Source organism: Rhinatrema bivittatum, chromosome 4, assembly GCF_901001135.1.
Source record: "Rhinatrema bivittatum chromosome 4, aRhiBiv1.1, whole genome shotgun sequence".
In the NCBI taxonomy this organism is placed as follows: domain Eukaryota; kingdom Metazoa; phylum Chordata; class Amphibia; order Gymnophiona; family Rhinatrematidae; genus Rhinatrema; species Rhinatrema bivittatum.
This window is the reverse complement of record NC_042618.1, coordinates 243506008-243528570: the sequence shown is the minus strand read 5'-3', so window position 1 is coordinate 243528570 and position 22563 is coordinate 243506008. Positions and strand designations below refer to the sequence as shown.

At 45.7% G+C, this 22563-nt stretch overlaps 1 protein-coding gene across 4 annotated transcripts in view; it reads left to right on the top strand.

Annotated features, from left to right (window-relative positions):
* LOC115090621 (potassium voltage-gated channel subfamily KQT member 1-like) overlaps window positions 1-22563 on the top strand; it is a 408883-nt gene that overhangs the window by 324053 nt on the left and 62267 nt on the right. Inside the window, exon 12 of one of the 4 annotated variants that reach the window (XM_029599982.1) lies at window positions 1985-2323. The exons of the other annotated variants lie outside the window; for them this stretch is intronic. Within the exon in view, the coding sequence (XP_029455842.1) occupies window positions 1985-2070 (86 nt within the window). The 3' untranslated portion in view covers window positions 2071-2323. Of the gene's footprint in view, window positions 1-1984; window positions 2324-22563 lie in introns of those variants that run through there. 4 annotated transcript variants of the gene reach the window in all.

Genomic DNA, 22563 nt, shown 5'->3' with positions numbered 1-22563 from the left:
TTGAACAGCCCTAACTTCTTTAGTTTTTCCTTATAGGGCAGATGTTCCATTCCCCTTATCATTTTGGTCGCCCTTCTCTGCACTTTCTCCAGTGCAGCTATATCTTTTTTGAGATGCGGTGACTAGAATTGCACACAGTATTCAAGGAGCGATACAGAGGCATTATAACATCCTCCATTTTGTTTACCATTCCCTTCCTAATAATTCTGTTTGCTTTTTTGATTGCCTCAGCACACTGGGCCAACGATTTCAATGTATTATCCACTATGACACCTAGATCTCTTTCCTAACATAGAACCTAACATTGTGTAACTGCAGCAAGGGTTATTTTCCTTATGTGCATCACTTTGCACATGTCCACATTAAATTTCATCTGCCATTTGGAAGCCCAATCTTCCTGTCTTGCAAGGTCCTCCTGCAATTCATCACAATCCGATTGAGATTTAACTGCATAATTTTGTGTCATCCTCAAATTTGATCACCTCACTTGTCTTACCCCTTTCCAGATCATTTATAAATATATTAAAAAGCACTATGAAAACTGACCATTTAATCCTACTCTCTGTTTCCTGTCTTTTAATCAACTTGCTATCCACAAAAATGACACACATGCTAGAATAATTTATCTATACTGGATATAATTTACAGCATAGGACAAGTAACATTATCTACTTGTGTTTAAGTAAAAAATGGTCCTTAAAATCACGATCGTCTTTTCCACGGATCAATCAACATAGTGCTGGTACAACGGCAGTTGCGCAAGCACATTCTCCCCTCTCCCAAGTCAGGGTCTGATGGGGACACTTAGAACCACGTGGATCAAAGCATACCACTGGGACCCCGCGGGGCAGGAGGGAGGATGTGCCTGAATGACCGCAAGTTTGTCATCGTCCTCATAGCAGTGAAGGAGTTGTGGGGGAGAAACTGTCCTACTGCTTCACTGGGAGACCGAGGGGGAGGAGAAAGGATGTTCCTCAGCAAGTGCCGTTATTGTCCAGATAGCAGCGGGTGAGTCAAGGAAATGGAAGAGGGGAAGGATTCAAACAGGAGGGGCAACCATGGGGGAGGGAGGGAAGGATTCAGACAGCAGGGACAGCCATAAGGGAAGGATTCAGGGACAGGATTGGGGCCCAACAAATGCCCTCAACTTATACATGAGATCGACTTATACACGTGAATATATGGTAATTAATCATTACTGATGTATTGAACATCAGGATAAATATGGCACAATTCTTCATCTTCAGCTGACTTCCTATATCGAGAATGTATTTAGTACTTCCATCAAGATATCAGGTTAATTTCCCTTATTTTCTTTATTAACTGAAAAATGGTTTCTATTATTTTTCCTTCTTACAGTTCTTAACAGACTTCATTGAGTTCTTATCTGAATTGTGTTATGCAGCTGCTAATCAGGAGCTAGGAAACTCTTGCAGGAGATTTGAAACATAAAATGCAATAACAAAAAATATGAAAAGCATATAATGATAAACATTAATTTAGTAAATGTAATTGCCTTTTTTGTCTTATATAAAGTAAACATTTAAGAAGTCACTTTAAATATTAACACATCCACAGTATGTTATACAGTTGAAAATATGTGATTTGAATAATGTTTGATAACCAAAGACTGAAACTAATTATGAGTGTTGCACATAGTCCCCATGAGAATTCTCTGGCAGCTGGAACATATTACTTGCTGTCAGTCAATATAGGTCATGTATATAACTCATTGTGCAGCCTGTCAGTTACTAGCACCTCATAGTGATAAATACCTTCTGGAGTCAAAAAAGATTTTTTTTTCCATCCATCATTTCTCTCTTCACTATTAAGTATTGCACTTTGTCTGAATGATTTGTATGCATAATTTCAAAATAAAGTCATTTTGATATTAAATTACAAAAAAAATATGTACACCAAAAATATCAATATTTTGTTGGAAATGTTCCATATGTTTTTTAAGAACATTCTCTCCCATGCATAGGCCAAGAATTGCATCAATCTACTGTGACCAAATGCAGCATGCAGTTTCCTTTAGATCATCATCCAACCTTGCTTTTTGGCTTGTGATTGTAACTTGGACTAGTATTTTCCTCAACAGCTGTATAAAATATCAGTGTTTCTCTTGAAGAACTCCCAACTTCAACCCTCCAAGGAGCAGCAGACTGAGTTGCTAATTGATCTCTGGTCTCTACTAGCTTAATGGTTTGTGTCTAGTACTGCTCTCTATCTTCTCTACTTTTTTCTTTGTGTAGCAGTAAGGTGTGTTATGGGATTTGGATGAAAGCTGTTATTGTACTGATTGTTATGCCTTGACAATAAAAATTACTGATCCAAAACATTTACAATTATACCACCTTTGACTTTAATCCCAGGGGTTCTGTGAAATTAAGGAGATTTATACTTTGCTAGCACTTGGAAGAGAAACTAGTTAGTACAAGGCATGTAAGTTGTCCAGGCAATACATTATAAACATTCATAATATGCAAGCAAAAAAAAACAACAACATATATTAAATACTAATAAAATACACATAGTAATACATCATTAAAAACATAACATCTTCATCACTGATCTACATCTATCCCATTTATTGAAATGCCTGAACAAAATTAAAAAACCCTTCAATTTATTTCTAAAACTCTTTAAATCAACTTAATCCCTCAGCTCCTCTGTAAGGGTATTCCATAACACATGAGCAGTGAAGGAGAAAGCCCATTGATGGGTCCCCTCCAGCCAGTATTTCTGTACATCTGGAATTATGAGCAACTTGTGTACAGATGACCTCAACACTCTACCCACATCCTGAACAGAAAGTGGTTGCACCAAATTGTACACCTTGTCTATATTCAAAAGTTTATGAACTGTAACTACAATGTTAAATTGTATTCTCCAGTATGTCACAAGCCAATGAAGTCCATTAGCTGTGGCATAATACAATTTCAAATTTCTAGACCCCTCAACAGCCTATCTGTTATAGGGATGTGAATCGTTTTTTGACGATTTAAAATATCGTCCGATATATTTTAAATCGTCAAAAATCGTTAGAGGCGATATATAATAGGAATTCCCCCGATTTATCATCAAAAATCGTAAATCGGGGGAAGGGGGAGGGCGGGAAAACCGGCACACTAAAACAACCTTAAAACCCACCCCGACCCTTTAAAATAAATCCCCCACCCTCCCGAACCCCCCCAAAATGTCTTAAATTACCTGGGGTCCAGTGGGGGGGTCCCGGTGTGATCTTCCACACTCGGGCCACGGGTGCGTTGATAGAAATGGCGCCGGTGCTACCTTTGCCCTGTGACAGGGCAAAGGTAGCGCCGGCGCCATTTTGGTTCCTGTCCCCCGACATCACGAGTGTAGGAGATCGCTCCCGGACCCCCGCTGGACCCCCAGGGACTTTTGGCCAGCTTGGGGGGGCCTCCTGACCCCCACAAGACTTGCCAAAAGTCCAGCGGGGGTCCGGGAACGACCTCCTGCACTCGAATCGTGTTGCTGTATTGCAAAATGGCCATATGGTCGAGCGCTCTTCCTCGATCCAATTCCTTGGTTACCCAGTCAAAAAAGTCAATCAGATTTGTCTGACAGGATCTTCCCCTGGTGAATCCACACTGCCTCTGGTCCAGCAATTCTCCCGACTGTAGATAGTTCAGTATTCTTTCTTCAGCAGCAACTCCATTACTTTTCCCACCACCGAGGTGAGGATAAACGGTCTGTAGTTACCAGCCTCCTCTCTGCTCCCACTCTTGTGAAGCAGGACCACCACCGCTCTTCTCCAATCTCTCGGTACCACTCCCATTTCCAGGGATCTATTGAACAGGTCACTCAGCAGAGCCGCCAGCACATCTCTGAACTCTTTCAGTATCCTGGGATGAACCTCATCAGGTCCCATGGCTTTTTCTACTTTCAGTTTCCCCAGCTCTTCCCATACATTCTCTACTGTAAATGGAGTTAAATCTACTCCACTCCCCTCTGGTTTCTTGTTAACTAGCGAAGGTCCTTCTCCAGGGTTCTCTTTACTGAACACTGAACTGAAGTATTCGTTTAATATTTCTGCCATTTCTTCGTCTCTCTCCACATTGATCTTTTCCACCTTTCAATTTCACTATACCACTTTGGACTTTTCCCCTTTCTCTGATGTATCTGAAAAATGTTTTGTCACCTTGCTTTGCCTCTTTGGCAATCCTTTCTTCCGCTTGACTTTTTGCCTTCTTGATTACTTTCTTCGTCTCCCTCAGTTCCACCAGATATTCTTTTTTGTGCTCATCCCTTTGGGATCCTTTATATTTCTTAAACGCTGTTCTTTTAGGGGCAGATTTTAAAACAATACGCGTGCTGGTACTTTTGTTCGCGCCAGTGGCGCGAACAAAAGTACACCAAATTTTATAAGATACGCGCGTAGCCTGAAAGCAGGCGTAACTTTGCGCGCGTCGCTGGCAGCCCCGCTCCGTCCTCCAGTCCCGGGGGCGTGGTCCGGAGGCCTCGACCACGCCCCCGGGCCAGCGCCACGCCCCCGAAACGCCGTGTCATTTCGGGAACGCCCCGGACACGCCCCCTCCCTCTCCGTTTCGAAAGCCCTGGGACTTATGCGCGTCCCGGGGCTTTACGTGCGCCGGCAGCCTATGCAAAATAGGCACGCCGGCACGCGCAGGGGTTTTAAAATCCGCCCCTTAGCCTTTATTTTGTCAGCCACCTCCTTTGAGAACCAGATAGGTTTCATTTTTCTTTTGCTTTTCTTTACTTTTCTAACATAAAGATTATAGTTGCCTTGGTAATTGCTCCTTTTAGTTTGGTCCACTGTTGTTCCACATCTCTCTCGTTCTCCCAGCCTTCTAGTTCTTCCTCCATGTACTTCCCCATTTCATCAAAGTCCGTGTTTTTGAACTGCAAAACTCGGGTTTTCATGCGTCTTCTCCATATCCCAAAGATGGTAAATTTGAGATTGGCTAATAATAATTAGTCACCTCATTTGCTGGTAAAGCAGAATTTTTTTCCTTAAGTCTAACTTGTTATCTTTAATGCATCAGCCGTAGCTTCCTCCCTTAAAGAAATATTTATATGCAGTGACAGATTTATAATTTTGCCTCCTCTAGGCACTGTTGGTGCTGTCACCTCCTCCTCCCCCCCCCCTCCCAAACAAGGGACAACAGAGCAGAAGGTCTATAGTGCAGACATCTTTGCTCTTCTTTCTGCTCCAAGATCACCTCCTCCCCTCATATCCCAAAACAACAGGAGGCTGGATCAAGAAGCAGAGTGGCTTTTCTTTGCTCACCGCTGTGTGTTCTGGCCTCACTGGAATAGTGAATAGAGCAGTTTTATTTTGCTCTGTCCCTTCCAGCCTCACTCCTCCCCTCATATTCTCTGCAATGAGAGGGGAGAGGCTAGAACAGGAAGCAGAAGGCTGTTCTCTGCAAGTGAGATTCAGAAAAGCTGGGAGACAACAAAACTTCAGCTGCTCTGCTGCCCCCTAGATTTTTCCTGCCCTAGGCATAGGCTCAGGGGTAGATTTTCAAAGGGGTACGCGCGTAACCCCCGAAAACCTACCCCAAACCCCCCCCTCGTGCGCGCCGAGCCTATTTTGCATAGGCTTGGCGGCGCGCGCAAGTCCCGGGGCTTGCATGGAGGGGCGTGTCGGGGGGGGGGGGGCGTGCCATGAGTGACGTGGCATTTCGGGGGCGGGCCCGGGGGCGTGGCACCAGCCCGGGGGCATGGTCGAGGCCTCCGGACCAGGCCCCGGGTGATGGCGCGCCAGCAGCCCGCTGGCGCGCGCAGATTTACGCCTGCTTTCCACAGGCGTAAATGTGCCAACAAAGGTGGGGGGGGGTTTAGATAGGGCCGGGGGGGTGGGTTAGGTAGGGGAAGGGAGGGGAAGGTGAGGGGAGGCGGAAGGAACAGGCAGCGCGTGCTGGGCTCAGCGCGCGCAGGTTGCACAAATGTGCACCCCCTTGTGCGCGCCGACCCCGGATTTTATAAGATACGCACGGCTACGCGCGTATCTTATAAAATCCAGCGTACTTTTGTTCGCGCCTGGTGCACAAACAAAAGTACGCCGGCGCATACATTTAAAAAATCTACCCCATAGTGTGCCTATTGGCAAATTTAGGCCTGACTATATCAATAATATGCTCATAATTCAATATCCTTTAAACACTTCACTACAGAAAAAGGACACAAACCTAACTGACAGTAAGTTGATTTCATTTGTACTATCACAGACTTGCACTTCAGGCAAAGTAATTTGCCTAAACTCTGGCCAAACTATTGGCACAGTATTACATGTTAAACTTTCAACCCCCAAAGTAGAACAGATACCCAAACACTCCTGTAATTTAACAATCTTTTCTTCAAAATATTTGACAAACACCTCAACATCCATTAGGCCAACATTATCCAATTTTGGCCTAACTGGCAAAACTGTAGAGAACAACTCATGAGGTTCATTTGGAGACTGAGCAATCTTTAAAAATATATTCCTGTTTCCAATGCCTACACTTCAGTCTATAATCTGCTAATATATTCACATTTGCTATATTATCTTCCTCTGCATAACACTTAACCATTGCCTCTCACATTTTCTTACGCTTGCCTTTGATTCCATAACTCCTGAGTAAACCAGGCTGCCTGCTTATAACACAATTCTATAATTTACCATTATTATAGGAACAATCTTATCAGAAGGTTGTTAATGATGAATTCCACAAAAAAAAATGCTTCCTCTATATTTTTATTTTGTAAATCATTAGCATTTTTCCAATTATTACTAAAATTATTTAAATCATCCTAAGGTTTCACTAATGGGGGAATTTTAAAAGCCCTCTGCGCACCAAAGCCGGGAGATATGTACGTGTGTTGGCCCAGTGCACACCACACGGATTTTAAGAGCCGCCCAAGTATGTACGTATCTCCTGGTATACAAGTAAAAATGTTTTTCATAAAAGAGGCGGGGCATGGGCTTCTAGAAAATATGAATGAAACCAGCACGTAAGTATTTACGCACACCATTGCACACCGGAGTCACTATCCACATAACTTTACTTCTGCCATATAAGTCATGAAACAAAATAACTAGGCTAGTCAGCGGCGTTTCAAGGGTCGGGGCTAATAGGGTAAAAGGGAGGCAAGTTAGCTAGGGGGTTTAGGAAGACTTCTCCCATACTGGGGCAATCTGGAAATGAACCAGGGAAACAGGTAATTGTGTTGGTGCGCATTTCTACTAAAATTCTCCACACTTATGTAATCAAGGCGGCATTTGCGCATACATATGTGCTTCAATGTAAAATCATGTGCACTTGTATGCATGTATAGCCAATTTTATAACAGGCACGCATGTACACATGTATATTATACAATCGCCGCGTCCTTTGCACGAGCCAGCAATCACAAGCACATGTGCTCCCGCGCGCAGGTCTTAAAATTCACTAATCTTTTACCACTATTCCATTTTCTTCACCTGAGTACATCCCAATTAGTAACACTTGGTCTAACCAGGAAACCAACAAATCTCTGAGGTTTCTTATTTTAGGAAAATATCTGACAGAACATAACAAAAGGTCCAAAGTATAACTCTTAACATGTTTTGGTACCTGAAGGGCGACAAAAATGATAAAGGGGATGGGACAGCTTCCCTATGAGGAAAGACTAAGGGCCAGATTTTAGTATCTACACGCGGGCGTAGATTTGTGCACGTAACCCGGCACGCACAAATCTACGCCCGATTTTATAACATGCGAGCGCAGCCGCACACATGTTATAAAATCCGGGGTCGGCGCACGCAAGGGGGTGAACACTTGTGCACCTTGCGCGCGCCGAGCCCTACGGGAGCCCCAATGGCTTTCCCTGTTACCTCCGAGGCCGCTCCGAAATTGGAACGGCCTCGGAGGGAACTTTCCTTCTGCTCCCCCCACCTTCCCCTCCCTTACCGCCCACCAGCCCTACCTAAACCCCCCTCCTGACTTTTGTTTAATAAGTTGCGCCTGGCTCTGGGCAGGTATAGGTTGTGCGCGCCGGCCAAGTGCCGGCGCGTGATCCCCCAGCATGGCCGCTGTGCCGGAGGCCTCGGTCCCGCCCCCTCCCCTTTCACAAAGCCCTGGGACATATGCGCTTCCCGGGGTTTGCACGTGTCACCGGGCCTATGCAAAATAGGCTTGGCGCGCACAGGAACGTTTACGCCCTTAAATCCTTTGAAAATCTGGCCCTAAAGAGGTTAGGGCTTTTCAGCTTGGAGAAGAGACGGCTGAGGTATGACAGAGGTGTTTAAAATCATGACAGGTCTAGAACGGGTAAATGTGAATCAGTTATTTACTCTTTCGTATAATAGAAAGACTAGGGGGCACTCCATGAAGTTAGCATGTGGCACATTTAAAACTAATTGGAGAAAGTTCTTTTTCACCGTACGCATAATTAAACTCTGGAATTTGTTGCCAGAGGACGTGGTTAGTGCAGTTAGTGTAGCTATGTTTAAAAAAGGATTGGATAAGTTCTTGGATGAGAAGTCCATTACCTGCTATTAATTAAGTTAACTTAGATAATAACCACCACTATTACTAGCAACGGTAACATGGAATAGACTTAGTTCTTGGATACTTGCCAGGTTCTTATGGCCTGGATTGGCCACTGCTGGAAACAGGATGCTGGGCTTGATGGACCCTTGGTCTGACCCAGTATGGCATGTTCTTATGTTCTTAACCTAGGGGGGTTTGGAGTTCTATCTCTTAACTGGGCGAACGGGAATGAACTGGGAAAATTAGTAATAGAGTCTATGCATCCCTTCTAAAATTCCCCTACTTATGCTGTACAGGCAGCATTTGCGCGTACATGTGCACGTCCATATAAAATTGTACACACATGTACATGTGTATACCGTATTTATACCATGCACATATATACACACGTATGTTATAAAATGGCCATTATCAAAGTTATCGTCCCATACGTCATCACATGCAACTATATATTTTTTGAAATGCAGCGACTAGAACTGCACACAGTACTCCAGGTGCAGCATAACCATGGAGTGATACAGAGACAATATAACGTTCACTGTTTTATTCTCCATTTCTTTCCTAATAATTCCTAACTTCTATTTGCATTTTTGATTGCTCACACTAAACCAAGGATTTCAAAATTTCAAAGTATTATCTACAATGAAGCCCAGGTCCTTTTCCTGGTTGGTAATGCCTATTATGGAACCTAACATTGTGCAACTACAGTCTGGATTACGTTTCCCCCATTTGTATCACTTTGCACTTGTCCATATTAAATTTCATCTGCCATTTAAATATCCAATCTTCCAGGCTCGCGAGGTCCTCCTGCAATCCGCTTGTGATTTAACATCTTAGAAGTGTTTGGATGGGTTCATGGAGGAGAAGTGCATTAACTAACTGCTATTAGGGAACAACCACTGCTATTGCTAGCATCAGTAGCATGGGATCTTCTTGGTGTTTGGGTACTTGCCAGGTACTTGTAGCCTGGATTGGCCACTGTTTGAAACAGGATGCTGGGCTTGATGGACCTTCGGTCTGACCCAGTATGGCAATTTATGTTCTTATGTTCTAATATGTTTGTGTAATCTGCAAATGTGATTGCTTCTCTTGCCAGTCCCCTTTTTGGATCTTTTATAAATATATTAAAAGCACTGGTCCCAGTAGAGATCCCTGACCTGCTCTTTTTATCCTTCTCCACTGAGAAAACTGACCATTTAGTCCAATGTTAATGCACTTTTAGCTAGGAAGAAAATTCTACAAATGTATTGGTTCATTTTGATATAGATTGTTTTGTTTGTAACTGAATCCTGGTTAAAATAATATGATAATAGTGCATATGAATAGGGATAGGAAGAGCAAAAAAAGTGGGTGGTGGTGCTTTAGCAAATTTTTAAAAAATTTCTAAAGTAGTAAAACTTTCTGCATACTCTAGTAATAATTTTGAAGCATTGGTTTTACGAGTGGACGTATGGATCTTTAGTGTGATTTATTTGTCACCAGTACAAAAATCTGAAGTGCTTGATGCAGTGGTTAACCTCATAACTGACTTATGTTTACAGCATCAGAAATTAATTTACGCTGTAAACCGATGTGATATTTCAGATCGAACACTGGTATAAAAAAAACAAACAAATAAATAAAATAATTATAGTAGGGCATTTAAATATGCATTTTGAGGCTACTGAATTGAGTAGAGTGATGGCTTTCTTGGAAAAAATGAATATAATAAGGCTAAAATAGTTTGTTCAGCAAACCACTCACAGTGCAGGCTATTTATTAATTATTTATTTAAAATATTTTCTATTTACTCTTTCGGATAGTAGAAAGACTAGGGGACACTCCATGAAGTTAGCATGCGGCACATTTAAAACTAATCGGAGAAAGTTCTTTTTTACTCAACGCACAATTAAACTCTTGAATTTGTTGCCAGAGGATGTGGTTAGTGCAATTAGTATAGCGGTGTTTAAAAAAGGATTGGATAAGTTCTTGGAGGAGAAGTCCATTACCTGCTATTAAGTTCTCTTAGAGAATAGCCACTGCCATTAGCAATGGTAACATGGAATAGACTTAGTTTTTGGGTACTTGCCAGGTTCTTATGGTCTGGATTGGCCACTGTTGGAAACAGGATGCTGGGCTTGATGGACCTTGGTCTGACCCAGTATGGCATTTTCTTATGTTCTTTTGTTCTTATGTTCTATACCATCGCTAAGTTAAATACCTTCGCAACAGTTTACATGTTGGCACATAAATTAAGGTGGTTGAATGCATACTGTAGTACATTCTAACAGGTGCCGCAAAAGGTTCAGTTACAATATATGATAAGAAAAAAACAATCAATTGTTTAGTGAAGTAGGTAATGCCCTGGAGTACCTGTAAGGTACTAATCACAGGTAAAATTCCTATTCTCTGTGTTTTACAATTATGTTTGTTGTGAAATAGAGTTGCTCATTCTGAGAGTAGTGCAGTGTGCTGTTGCTCTTCTGCCTATTCCTGTATGTTTTCTATTCTCCGGTCTCTTTATAGAATGCTTGTTTAAAAAGCCATGTTTCTAAACTTTTCTTAAAGGTTTTGAGATCTCTTTGTAATCTGATCTCTAGCGGCATTGTGTTCCAGAGTGTGGGGCTTGCTAAAGATAAGGCCCTCTCTCTCACTTGGGTTAGTCTGTCTTTACTGAAGGAACGGTTAAGAGTGCTTTATTTGCTGAACGAAGGTTTCTGTGTGGGACGTGTACTGTTGGTAGATTTTCAAAGGGTTACGCACGCAACCCCCGAAAACCTACCCCTGCCTCCCCCTGCGCGGGCCAAGCCTATCTTGCATAGGCTCAGCGGTGCCTGCAAGCCCTGGGACGTGAGCAAGCCCCGGGGCTTGAAAAAATGGGCGTTCCGGGGGTGGGGCTGGGGGCGGGGCATTCTGGGGGCGGGGCCAAGGCCTCCAGAACAGCCACTGGGCCGGGGGATGGAGAGCCGGCACGCACAAGTTACGCCTGTCCAGAGGCAGGCGTAACTTCTTCAATAAAGGTCAGGGGGGGGTTTAGTTAGGCTGGGGGGGTGGGTTAGATAGGGGAAGGGAGGGGAAGGTGTGGGGGGGCGGAAGGAAAGTTCCCTCCGAGGCTGCTCTGATTTCGGAGCGGCCTTGGAGGGAACGGAGGCAGGCTGCTCAGCTCAGCTCGCGCAGGTTACACAATTGTGCACCCCCTTGCACACGCTGACCCTGGATTTTATAACATGCACGCGGCAGGGGGGAACCTGACCTCTGCCTGTCCACTGACTCTGTCTGATCGCTGCCAGGAACTTGACCTCTGCCCTCTACGCCCACGCACATGTTATAAAATCTGGCCCTTAGTGCTGTGTTTAGCCAGTCGGTTTTTCATCATGTATTAGTACATAAGGCTTTGTATTGTATTCTGTGTTCAATGGGTAGCCAATGCAAGTCCGCTAGAGTGTCGGTTATATGGTCTTCTTTTTCCGGTTAGTATTCTAGCTGCTGTGTTTTGAAGTATTTGAAGTGGTCTTAGGGTTGTATTCGGGAGTCCTAGTAAAAGTGCATTACAGTAGTCAGTGCTGAAGAAAACTAGAGCTTGAAGTACTGTTCTGAAATCAGCTGGTGTTAGTAGTGGTTTTAGTTTTCTGAGGATCATGAGTTTTGCATAGCCTTATTTTACTTTTAGCGATATGTGCTGTTTTAGATTTATTTCTGGGTCCATTATTATTCCAAGGTTCCGTACTTTTTCGGAAGCCAATAGCAACCCGGGGTTCCCTCAGGTTGAGCCCTTGGTTACCCGGGCCACCTGGTGTTAGGTGGGCCTCGCAGGGTCTCCTAGAGAGGAAGCGCAGGGGAGTGCCCACCACGAACAAGGGTGTGCGGTCGATGTTCAAGCAAGAATGTCCAGAGGTCACAGGAGGCCAGAATAAAGTGTCTTGAGTGGATAGCGAGGATCAAGACCAGAGTATCAGTCCAGGATGGTCAGCCAAAGCAGGGGTCAGTACCTTAGTCAATCCGGAAGTAGTCAGGTCAGGCAGAGGTCAAGTTCCTGGCAGCGATCAGACGTGGTCAGTGAACAGACAGAGGTCAAAATCCAGGCAGAAGTCAGACAAGGTCAGGAGCAAGCAAAGGTCAGTACCGTGAGATCAGTCTGAAGGGTACTACCGGAGAGATGCTGGAACAGGAGACACTATAACAGGCAAACTAGATAACACCAGAGTGTATGACCCGATTGCCAAGGCAGGGATCATGGGTTTGAGCCCTGCTTTATATATGGAGTCTCTGTGATGTCATCAGCATGCGCCTCTCGGGGTTTTCCCACGCTTGGCCCTTTAAAGGGCTGCAGGCTGGCCGCATGCATGCCTAGGGGCAGGGCCGAGGATGCGGACCCCCAACGGCAGCTCGGCTGTGAGGCCTGCATCGGAGACTGAGAGCAGGGGAGCTGGGGATGCCACAAACTGGCTGCGGAGGAGGAGAGCCCGGAGCTTGTGGACGGGAGAGCGAGGTGAGCAGGGCCGGCCGCGGAACCCATGCCGCAGTCTGGAAGAGTGAGCCCGACACTGCCTGACCTTATCATTATATGCTTTGGTGGCAATGATTTAGGTAACGGCATCGGCATCAATCACGGAAGACTGAGCCGCCTTGCCTCATTGAGGCCGCCCCACAAAATTCCGCTGGCTAGAAATTATATCTCGACAGAGCATTAAGTGCACTGGGGGTGGGGAAGGTACCCTGCCAAGTTCAAGTGGCAGGTAGCCAAAGCCATTCATCTCCAGGGTGGTTATCACTGGCGACATGGTGGTTATCGTGACAGGAATAGGTGGATGGACATTTGTGCAGAATTATATGCCCATGCCATGGACAGAGTACACTTGTCAAACTTGGGATACGATTTATTCCTGCAATCTTAGCAGAGGCTATTCATCCATCAGATGTAGTGCTGGGCTCTGTGGTGGCAGCGACCGAGTCCAGGAGGGCATTTGTAAATGCAGAGGCATTGGAAGTATGCTAGAAAGTGCCAATATATACGGTGAGGAGGGGCTCTGGCAAGGCTTGCTTTGTGGCAGCTGGGCCGAGATCCCCTTTGGTGGATGGGCTCTGGCAGGGGGCTTGCTATGTGTCAGCCCGGGCTGGGGAGCCCATCCAGTGCTTGTTAGTCACAAAACCTGTTCCGGGGGCCCACTATTTGCATCTGTCCAGCCACAATTTCTGTAAACGTTATGGACCGGACCTGGCGCCTGATTACACTCTCATCTTAGGGATTCTAATAAATGGCTGCGGCTTTTGCATCCAAATTATGTGTCGCGTTTTCCTTGTGTGTAACTGTTCATGGAGCCCAGCAGGGCTGGGGTGGGGGTGTCCAGGCTGCCTGATTAATGGGCAGACGCCCAGCACGGATGTACCAACACCGTGAATAACTGGGTGCCTGATGCACCCGTACAGGCGGCTGCCCCCAGCACCCTGATGGCTCACCTCCGGTTAGAGGAGAGAAGGTTCTGACCCCCTTCCGCTCCTCATAGTGCTCAGAATGGCACCGGCATTGTGTTGCTGGTGCAGCAGATTGCTGCGGCACAGTGCGCTGCCTATGACATCATGCCGGCTAATTGGCCAGGCCCTCAGGAGCGGCTACGTCACCAGGATGCACCTAACGTTGAGGCACCCGATTGGCCAGGGCAGTGCGTGACGTGACATTGGGGGGAAGGTGGCCGGCAGGCACTTTAAATCCTGCTGGCTCTCTGTGATCCAGCCTCTTCCTCCTCGACCCCAACTGGAGCTGCTTCCCCACCTGCTCCCCCCCCCCCCCTTATGTAGATAGGTGTAAACCCAGCTATCTAACAAATAAATCTATCTGTTAACTTGTCGCAGAGGCGGCGACCGAGTCCAGGAGAGCATTTGTAAATGCACAGGCATTAAAAGTAAACTGGGAGATGCCAATATATACCGTGGGGAATGGCTCTGGTAAGGCTTGCTTTGTGGCGGCTGGGCCGAGATCCCCTACAGCGGATGGGGCTCCGGCAGGGGACTTTCTTTGTGGTGGCCTGGGCTGGGGAGCCCATCCGGTGCTTGGCAGTCACAGCAGCTGTTTTGGGGGCCCACTAGGGGCAGGACTCCGCGACTCCATGTGGGCAGAGATTAAAGTATCGGCACCTGCCCAGCTGCAATTTCTGTAAATGTTATGGACCGAACTTGGCGCCTGATTAGACTCCCATATTAGGGATTCTAATAAACGACTGTGGCCTTTGCATCCGAATTGTGTCATGTTTTCCTTGTGTGTAACTGTTGGTGGAGCCCAGCTGGGGTGGGGGTGGATTATAGCCCTAGGATGTCCGGGCTGCCTGGTTACTTCATGTACTTAAGCTGCTTTAGTTGATGAAAAAGTGCTCATCCACTGCCTTGTACTTTCTGGGATATGTGCTTCTCTGCCTCTGGGAAATGTGTTTAACTTCTGACTGTTGAGGGATTTTCTAATACATGTCAAGACTGCCAAAACAAATTCCTGTCTTTAGTAAGCAATACAATGTGAGAGGGTACATTGTGTTTCTGGGAGCATTATGAGGTGCGGTGCCAAAGGAATTCCTTCAACAACCCAGAAACACATAGAAATTCTTTTTAATGCACTTCCAAGCATGTGCTATTGCTTTTATAAAATATTTGAAGAGCAAAAACACAGACCTTCCATATAGAATAAGGATAACTTTGAAACTTTGTATGTATTTATTCAAATGTTTGGTAACCGTATTAGGCAGCATTTCAGTGAGGATAAACAAGGTTTTGATGTTAAGAGATTAAGAGCTGCTTTCCTATTGAGTATGCTATGTTGAATTTCCATCAGAGTTTTGATATGTGGTTGATTTGCACTCTTAACAAATCATACTGCTATATTTTTGTCAACCAATTTACAGTATATTTGTAAAGCATACGCATAAGAACATAAGAAATTGCTGTGCTGGGTCAGACCAAGGGTCCATCAAGCCCAGCATCCTGTTTCCAGCAGAGGCCAAACCAGGCCACAAGAACCTGGCAATTACCCAAACACTAAGAAGATCCCATGCTACTGATGCAATTAATAGCAGTGGCTATTCCCTAAGTAAACTTGATTAATAGCAGTTAATGGACTTCTCCTCCAAGAACTTATCCAAACCTTTTTTGAACCCAGCTACACTAACTGCACTAACCACATCCTCTGGCAACAATTCCAGAGCTTAATTGTGCATTGAGTGAAAAATAATTTTCTCTGATTAGTCTTAAATGTGCTACTTGCTAACTTCATGGAATGCCCCCTAGTCCTTCTATTATTCGAAAGTGTAAATAACTGATTCACATCTACTCGTTCATGACCTCTCATAATCTTAAAGACCTCTATCATATCCCCCCTCAGCTGTCTCTTCTCCAAGCTGAACAGCCCTAACCTCTTCAGCCTTTCCTCATAGGGGAGCTGTTCCAGCCCCTTTATCATTTTGGTTGCCCTTCTCCTTACCTTCTCCATCACAACTATATCTTTTCTGAGCAGCGGCAACCAGAATTGTACACAGTATTCAAGGTGTGGTCTCACCATGGAGCAATACAGAAACATTATGACATTTTCCGTTTTATTAACCATTCCCTTCCTAATAATTCCCAACATTTTGTTTCCTTTTTTGACTGCTGCAGCACACTGAACCGACGATTTTAAAGTATTATCCACTATGATGCCCAGATCTTTTTCCTGGGTGGTAGCTCCTAATATGGAACCTAACATTGTGTAACTACAGCAAGGTTTATTTTTCCCTATATGCAACACCTTGCACTTGTCCACATTAAATTTCATTTGCCATTTGGATGCCCAATCTTCCAGTCTTGCAAGGTCCTCCTGTAATGTATCACAATCCGCTTGTGATTTAACTACTCTGAATAATTTTGTATCGTCCGCAAATTTGATAACCTCACTCGTCGTATTCCTTTCCAGATCTTTTATATATATATATTGAAAAGCACCGGTCCAAGTACAGATCCCTGAGGCACTCCACTGTTTACCTTTTTCCACTGAGAAAATTGACCATTTAATCCGACTCTCTGTTTCCTGTCTTTTAACCAGTTTATAATCCACGAAAGGACTGTTATGAATGAGTGGTGTTTGGGTAGATCCTTGGGTACTGTGGCAGGTGACCACGCCCATGGGGAGGAGCCCCGTGAGGAGCCATAGTACTAGGCTAGACTCAGAACACACAAACACAGATAGTCTTTATTAAACAGCTTGAAGAGTGTCACCAGAGGTGGCGGTAGTGAGACAGTCTGGTAGTTGCAGTCTCAGGGACCTCGGCAGACGGAGCCCTTCTCACCCAGTTGGTATTTGGAGGTTCCGAAGCAGGTTTCCCAGCAAGGAAGTACTGTGGATGAGATAGACTGAGAGAGTACTCACTAGGTGTTTGCTGTAGTTAGGCGATTCCACCAGGTTGTAGAAGAAAGTACAGGCACCGAGGCAGGGAGAGCAGGCCCTCGAGGAGCGAGTACCTGTTCCCTGTAAGGCACCTGAAATAAAGCAGAGGGCCCCCGAGGAGCAGGTACCCAGGTTAGCAGTTACCCCGAAGGGCAGAGAGAGAACTTCCAGCGGCAGCACGGAAGCGGCAGAGTAGCGTAGACAGGAACTGAGCGTATCCGGAATCAAGTCCTTGCTAACTCACAGGTCAATACAGTAAAGTGCGGCCGCAGTTACCCTGCTTCTAACCCGCTTTCTACTCACAATTTGGCCGCGTTAGTCCAACCCGCGATTCACTAACCCTTTTAACCCATCCTTACCGCCTCTTTAAATCAACGGGTAACCCTTTCCGCCCACGGCATGTATATGAGATGTAAACGATCGGATTAGCTATTCCCTCCCATACAGTAATGCGCGCCCCGATTATCGCTTTTTAAACCTGCAGTTTTGACGTGAGTTTAACCTGCTAACTTACCGCCTACTCTTACCCCTGCGTTAGAGGCAGGGGTAAGAGTAGGCGGCAAACTTTCACCAAGCCCTCGCTCACCTGGCCTGGCCGCGTCTATGGGTGCTGGTCTCCGGGGCAACCCAGTTCTCTCTACTCTCCTCCCGAAGCAACGAAAAGCGAAAAAGGAGAAAAGCGAAACGACATGTGAAGTGTAACTTACTTTTCTTGCAGCCCTCCTCCGGAGATGCACCGCAGTCCCCTGCATCCTGGGGGCTGCCCCCTGCCTCCCAGGGGCAGCCGGCGGTGAAAGCGGCCCCGCCGGCGAAGATAGATGCCGGCACAGGCCCGCTGACACGATCACTCCCGGGAGAATCCTTTACTGAGCTGCGGCCACTTCTCCTGCGTGCATTCAGCCAGGCGGAGGGAGCCGGCGGCGAAGATAAATGAATGTGCGCCTGTGCGTGCAATTTGGCCACTCAAGGCGTGACGTCACTACGTTTGGCATCACGGCGTGTGACCTCGGAGTTCGCTAATGCACTGCCTTGAGCACCCAAATTGCATTCATTCACCTTTTCGTTTCTTCGGGAGGAGGGTAGAGAGGACTGGCAATCCCGAGCGTAGGAGATCCGTCCACTTCCTGGTACCTGTCATTTCAAATGTCATTTGAAATGACAGGTACCAGCGCACCCAGGTTACTGTATAGGCGCTGTATAGCGCTCTATACCAGTGGTTCTCAACCCTGTCCTGGGGACCCCCCCAGCCAGTCGGGTTTTCAGGCTATCCACAATGAATATGCATGAGAGAAAATTTGCATGTTATGGAGGCAGTGTATGCAAATTTTCTCTCATGCATATTCATTGTGGATATCCTGAAAACCTGACTGGCTGGGGGGGTCCCCAGGACAGGGTTGAGAACCACTGTTCTATACAGTAAAATGGATTGCGCGGGCCTAACACTTCACGGACGCTTCTTGGACGCGGCTTTCATTTGCATGCCATTTTAATACAGTATCGAGCGGTAGGTGAGCCAGACTGTGCGTGCGGCAAACGTGGGTGCGCCCGGCACTAACGCAGCTCTTCCTACCGCTCCTTACTGTATCGGCCCGTCAGTGAGCTAGCAAAATAGAAAATGTTATATACTCGGATGGCATGATGTCAGTAAGAGGGAACGCCCCCGAGGTTCGCGCCAAGAGTTGCATAAAGACGTGGGTGGCACAGGCACCCTAGTAGGTACCTGGGTGGAGCATGGCGGGAGGCAGTACCATAGCCATTCCGGGGATGCCGGAGAGGTCGGCTTGTAGACGCAGCGGTAGCCATCTTTCCTAGGTAAGCGGGTGGAGCCGTAAATAAGGTGAGGCAAATGGGGTGAAGCCGTCAAGCACCGATGGATGCAACAAGGACATCGCCTCCTATCTCATGACTTTTTAGTTTTCTTAGAAGCCTCTCATGAGAGATTTTGTCAATCGCCTTCTGAAAATCCAAATACACTATTTCTAGCTTAAGAGAAATATACCTTTCATTACATTTGGGGGACAATTTTCAAGGGGATTTTTGCAAGAAAAAAGATGTTTATTCATAAAAACAAAATACATTGAAATTTGCCTTTCCACCTGTTTATGGAGAAAAAGGGGTGGTGCTAGGGTTAGGCAGGCTTGTGGAAGTGAACACCGGATTCCATTATGACATCCCCACACCTGCCTTATCTCACATACTTTGGGTCAGGACATTACATCTGGTTATGAATAACCCCCAGGGCAGGAACAGTGTAATCAAATTGGTCTTCTTCCTGGACTGGCCACCTGCCCCTCAGGTTCTGGTGGCTGGCAGGACTTAAACCAAAGACGCACTGAAAAAACAGAGATACAAGAGGGCACCCAACAGAGCAGGGCAAGCATGCTGTTACGGTCCCGAGTTGTGCCCCGGGACCTCCACTTAACTCACAGTCCGGCTCGGCCTCAGGAGACCTTCGTCGGCCCGGTCAAGCCGCAGGAAACCTTCGACGCCCGGCCAGGCCTGGATCGCGGCCTACCACGGCGCTCCCCATGACAGGGAGACGCCGTCAATGGCCCGCAGCAGGCTCCGCCCCCTAGGCGCGCGCTGCGGGCTCAGCATTTAAAGGGGCCAGCGCAGGATTCGCTGGACAGCTCCCCGGATGACGTCAAATGCTGCCGGGTTATTTAAACTCGGCAGCTATAACAGGACCTCGCCTTGCAATGAGGTTTCACAGTCTTCTGTGTCTTTAGTAGAGATGTGCATCGTTTTTTGTGTTCGTGTCGTTCTTCGTTTTTCGGCTGCCATGGAAAATGTCGTTTTTTTTCGGTTCGGGTCTTTTTTTTCGCGAAAAATCGATTTTTAGTTAGTGCGCGCTAACTCCCTATTAGTGCGCGCTAACTCCCCGTTAGCGCGCACTAACTCTCGTTAGTGCGCACTAACAAAAACCATTAGATTTTGTTATTTTTTGTTACTTTTTGTTAGTTTTTGTCAGTGCGCGCTAACGGGAGTTAGCGCGCACTAACCGGAAAAACGAATTTTTGCGAAAAAATGGGAAAATCCTGATTTTTTTCGGGCTCCCTGAAACATGCCAAATTGGACAATTTCGTTGCAATTTTCCAATTCGGCAAAAACGAATGCACATCTCTAGTCTTTAGTTGCTGCAGTGTGTTCTGATCATCCTGTCTTCTGGCTCCTGACCTGGCTTGCTCCTGACTACATTTTCGGCTTCTGCTCCTGGTTCTGGTATTGTCTTCTAACTTCTGGCATCTGACTCTGCTTTGTCTTCTGACTACGTTCTCAGCTTCCGCTCTTGGTTTTGGCATTGACTTCTGGCTCTCAACCCGGCTCCGTCCCACGACTCCGTCTTCAGCTTTCGTCCCTGGCTTTGGTTTGGATCTCTGACTTCTGGCTTCTGACCCGGCTTCGCTCTTGGACTCCGACTTCGGCCTCTTCTACCATCTCAGGTATCCGGTACGTGCTGGCCCAGAGGATTCTCCTAAGTCCCAGCGGCTCGGGCTCTCACGGGCTCCTCCCGGGGGAGCTGCGGGCTTCCGAGGGTGGACTCTTCAGCTTCTTGGGCCCAGCCATCCTTCGTCCATCTCTTCCGCCACTGCCTGGATCCTTGGTCGCATAGGGTCCCACCTAAGTCCAAGAGGTCCGGGTCCCATGGGCTCCTCCTGGGGGGACCTCGGACTTCCAGTGGTGAAGCCTCTTCCAAGTCTCCTCCGAGCCGCCTCCTGGCTGTGACCCTCACCGTGGGCCACCACGGCATACCACCAACTGTCTCAGCCGGCCCAAGGGTCCACAATCGTAATACATGCAGAAAACAAGCAGGGTGCCCACAAACAAAACATAGAAAAAAGTGCATCTTAAATAAGACAGGACTGAAACAAGAAACAAGGCAAAACAGAGCAAACACAGACAGAACAAATGGCCACATTAATAGAGCCAAACACAGGTCAAACAAACTAAGCAAACAAAATACAATGCAAGGACAAACACAGTGTGGTAGAAGGCTACATACTTGGGCTAATATATAGAGTAACTCAGAACAAGTACTAAGATTCAAGAACTGGGACCAATGGAGGCCACAGCTAGGAGCAGAGTTGGCTCCAAAATGAGGCAAGGTACCTTGAGTGAGGCAGGTTTAAATACTGAATCAGTGCTGGGATCATGGCCGCCAGCAGGTCCTTCAAGCCATAGAGCTTGGAGGACTAAGCAGCCAGGACCATGGCCCACTGAGGGCCCCTGCTGGTGAGAGGACAGCACTGCAGATGATCCCTTACACTTTGCATCTGCAGAATATGTGGGATCAAGACTCCCTATGTCACTGGCTGCCTGCCAATTTTTCAAAGGGAAACTCCAAAGGGAGTTTCACTTTGAAAATAGACTTGCAGGCTCATGGGGTGTTTAAAAATTGACCTTATTATGCCAGTAAATGGTCTGTAAACGGTATATTATTTATTAATAAAACCTAACATTTTACTGAAATCTAGTAATATCTGCTAGTGAAATTTTTCTGCTTTTCCATTCAGAGGAATGTAACAGATTTATGTATTTCCTACATTGTTTTTTTAAGTTCATAAGTATTTAAGTTGTAGTATTCAGTTCATTTTTATTATTTTTCAAAGTCTTTATGTTTGTAAAAATACAAAAGATATTTTTAATTGCAATGTATCACTCGGTGGCATTATATTATTAACATTTCTGTAAAGAGGAACTTTTCTCTATGTAATTCATTTGCATTAATTGTAGCACTGATTGTTTGCTTCATTTTAGACCAAACATTATTATAGTGGCAGTTCTGAATTCCATAATGGAAAGAAATTCTATATGTTATATGTTAGATTTTTTGTGTGTTGAGTTCTAAAGGTTTGTTTGTGTTAAGAAGCCCTTCCCTCAGTACCAGCAAACTGCCAGGTTAAATTTCCGTGACTGTTAATTGTTTCAGTCTCTCATGTTCTGCAGCGTCAGATGAAAATATTTCACCGCTAATTTGTTTGGAGAGCATGTTGAAATATTTTCAATGTGTGCTGTTCTCGCTTGATAGGCAAGACTATAAAATCCAAGAGCAATCTGAACCAGTGCAAATATTCACTGATTATAGTTTCATCCAGTGGACAAAAATTAAAATCCCCAAACGACTCACTGCAGTTTTTCCTATATTTTTATGCAGCTTTAAAATCACAAGGGCCTATGCACTAAACATTAACATATACTCTAAGGCCATTAATCATGCACACGAATAGGTTATACATTAAGCATATGCATGCTAACCTGGGATAAGAACATAAGAAATTGCCATGCTGGGTCAGACCAAGGCTCCATCAAGCCCAGCATCCTGTTTCCAACAGAGGCCAAAACCAGGCCACAAGAACCTGGCAATTACCCAAACACTAAGAAGATCCCATGCTACTGATGCAATTAATAGCAGTGGCTATTGTCTAAGTAAAATTGATTAATAGCCATTAAAGGACTTCTCCTCCAAGAACTTATCCAAACCTTTTTTGAACCCAGCTACACTAACTGCACTATTAAAGCTCTGGCAACAAATTCCAGAGCTTTATTGTGCGTTGAGGGCATATTAGCTAATTCATACTAAAACTGTATTTAAATAAAGCAATGCCACATGCAAATTAATCCTTATCAGGCATGGGGGAAATAGTGTTGTATACTCTTCTCCAGCTGCTCTTTTCTGCC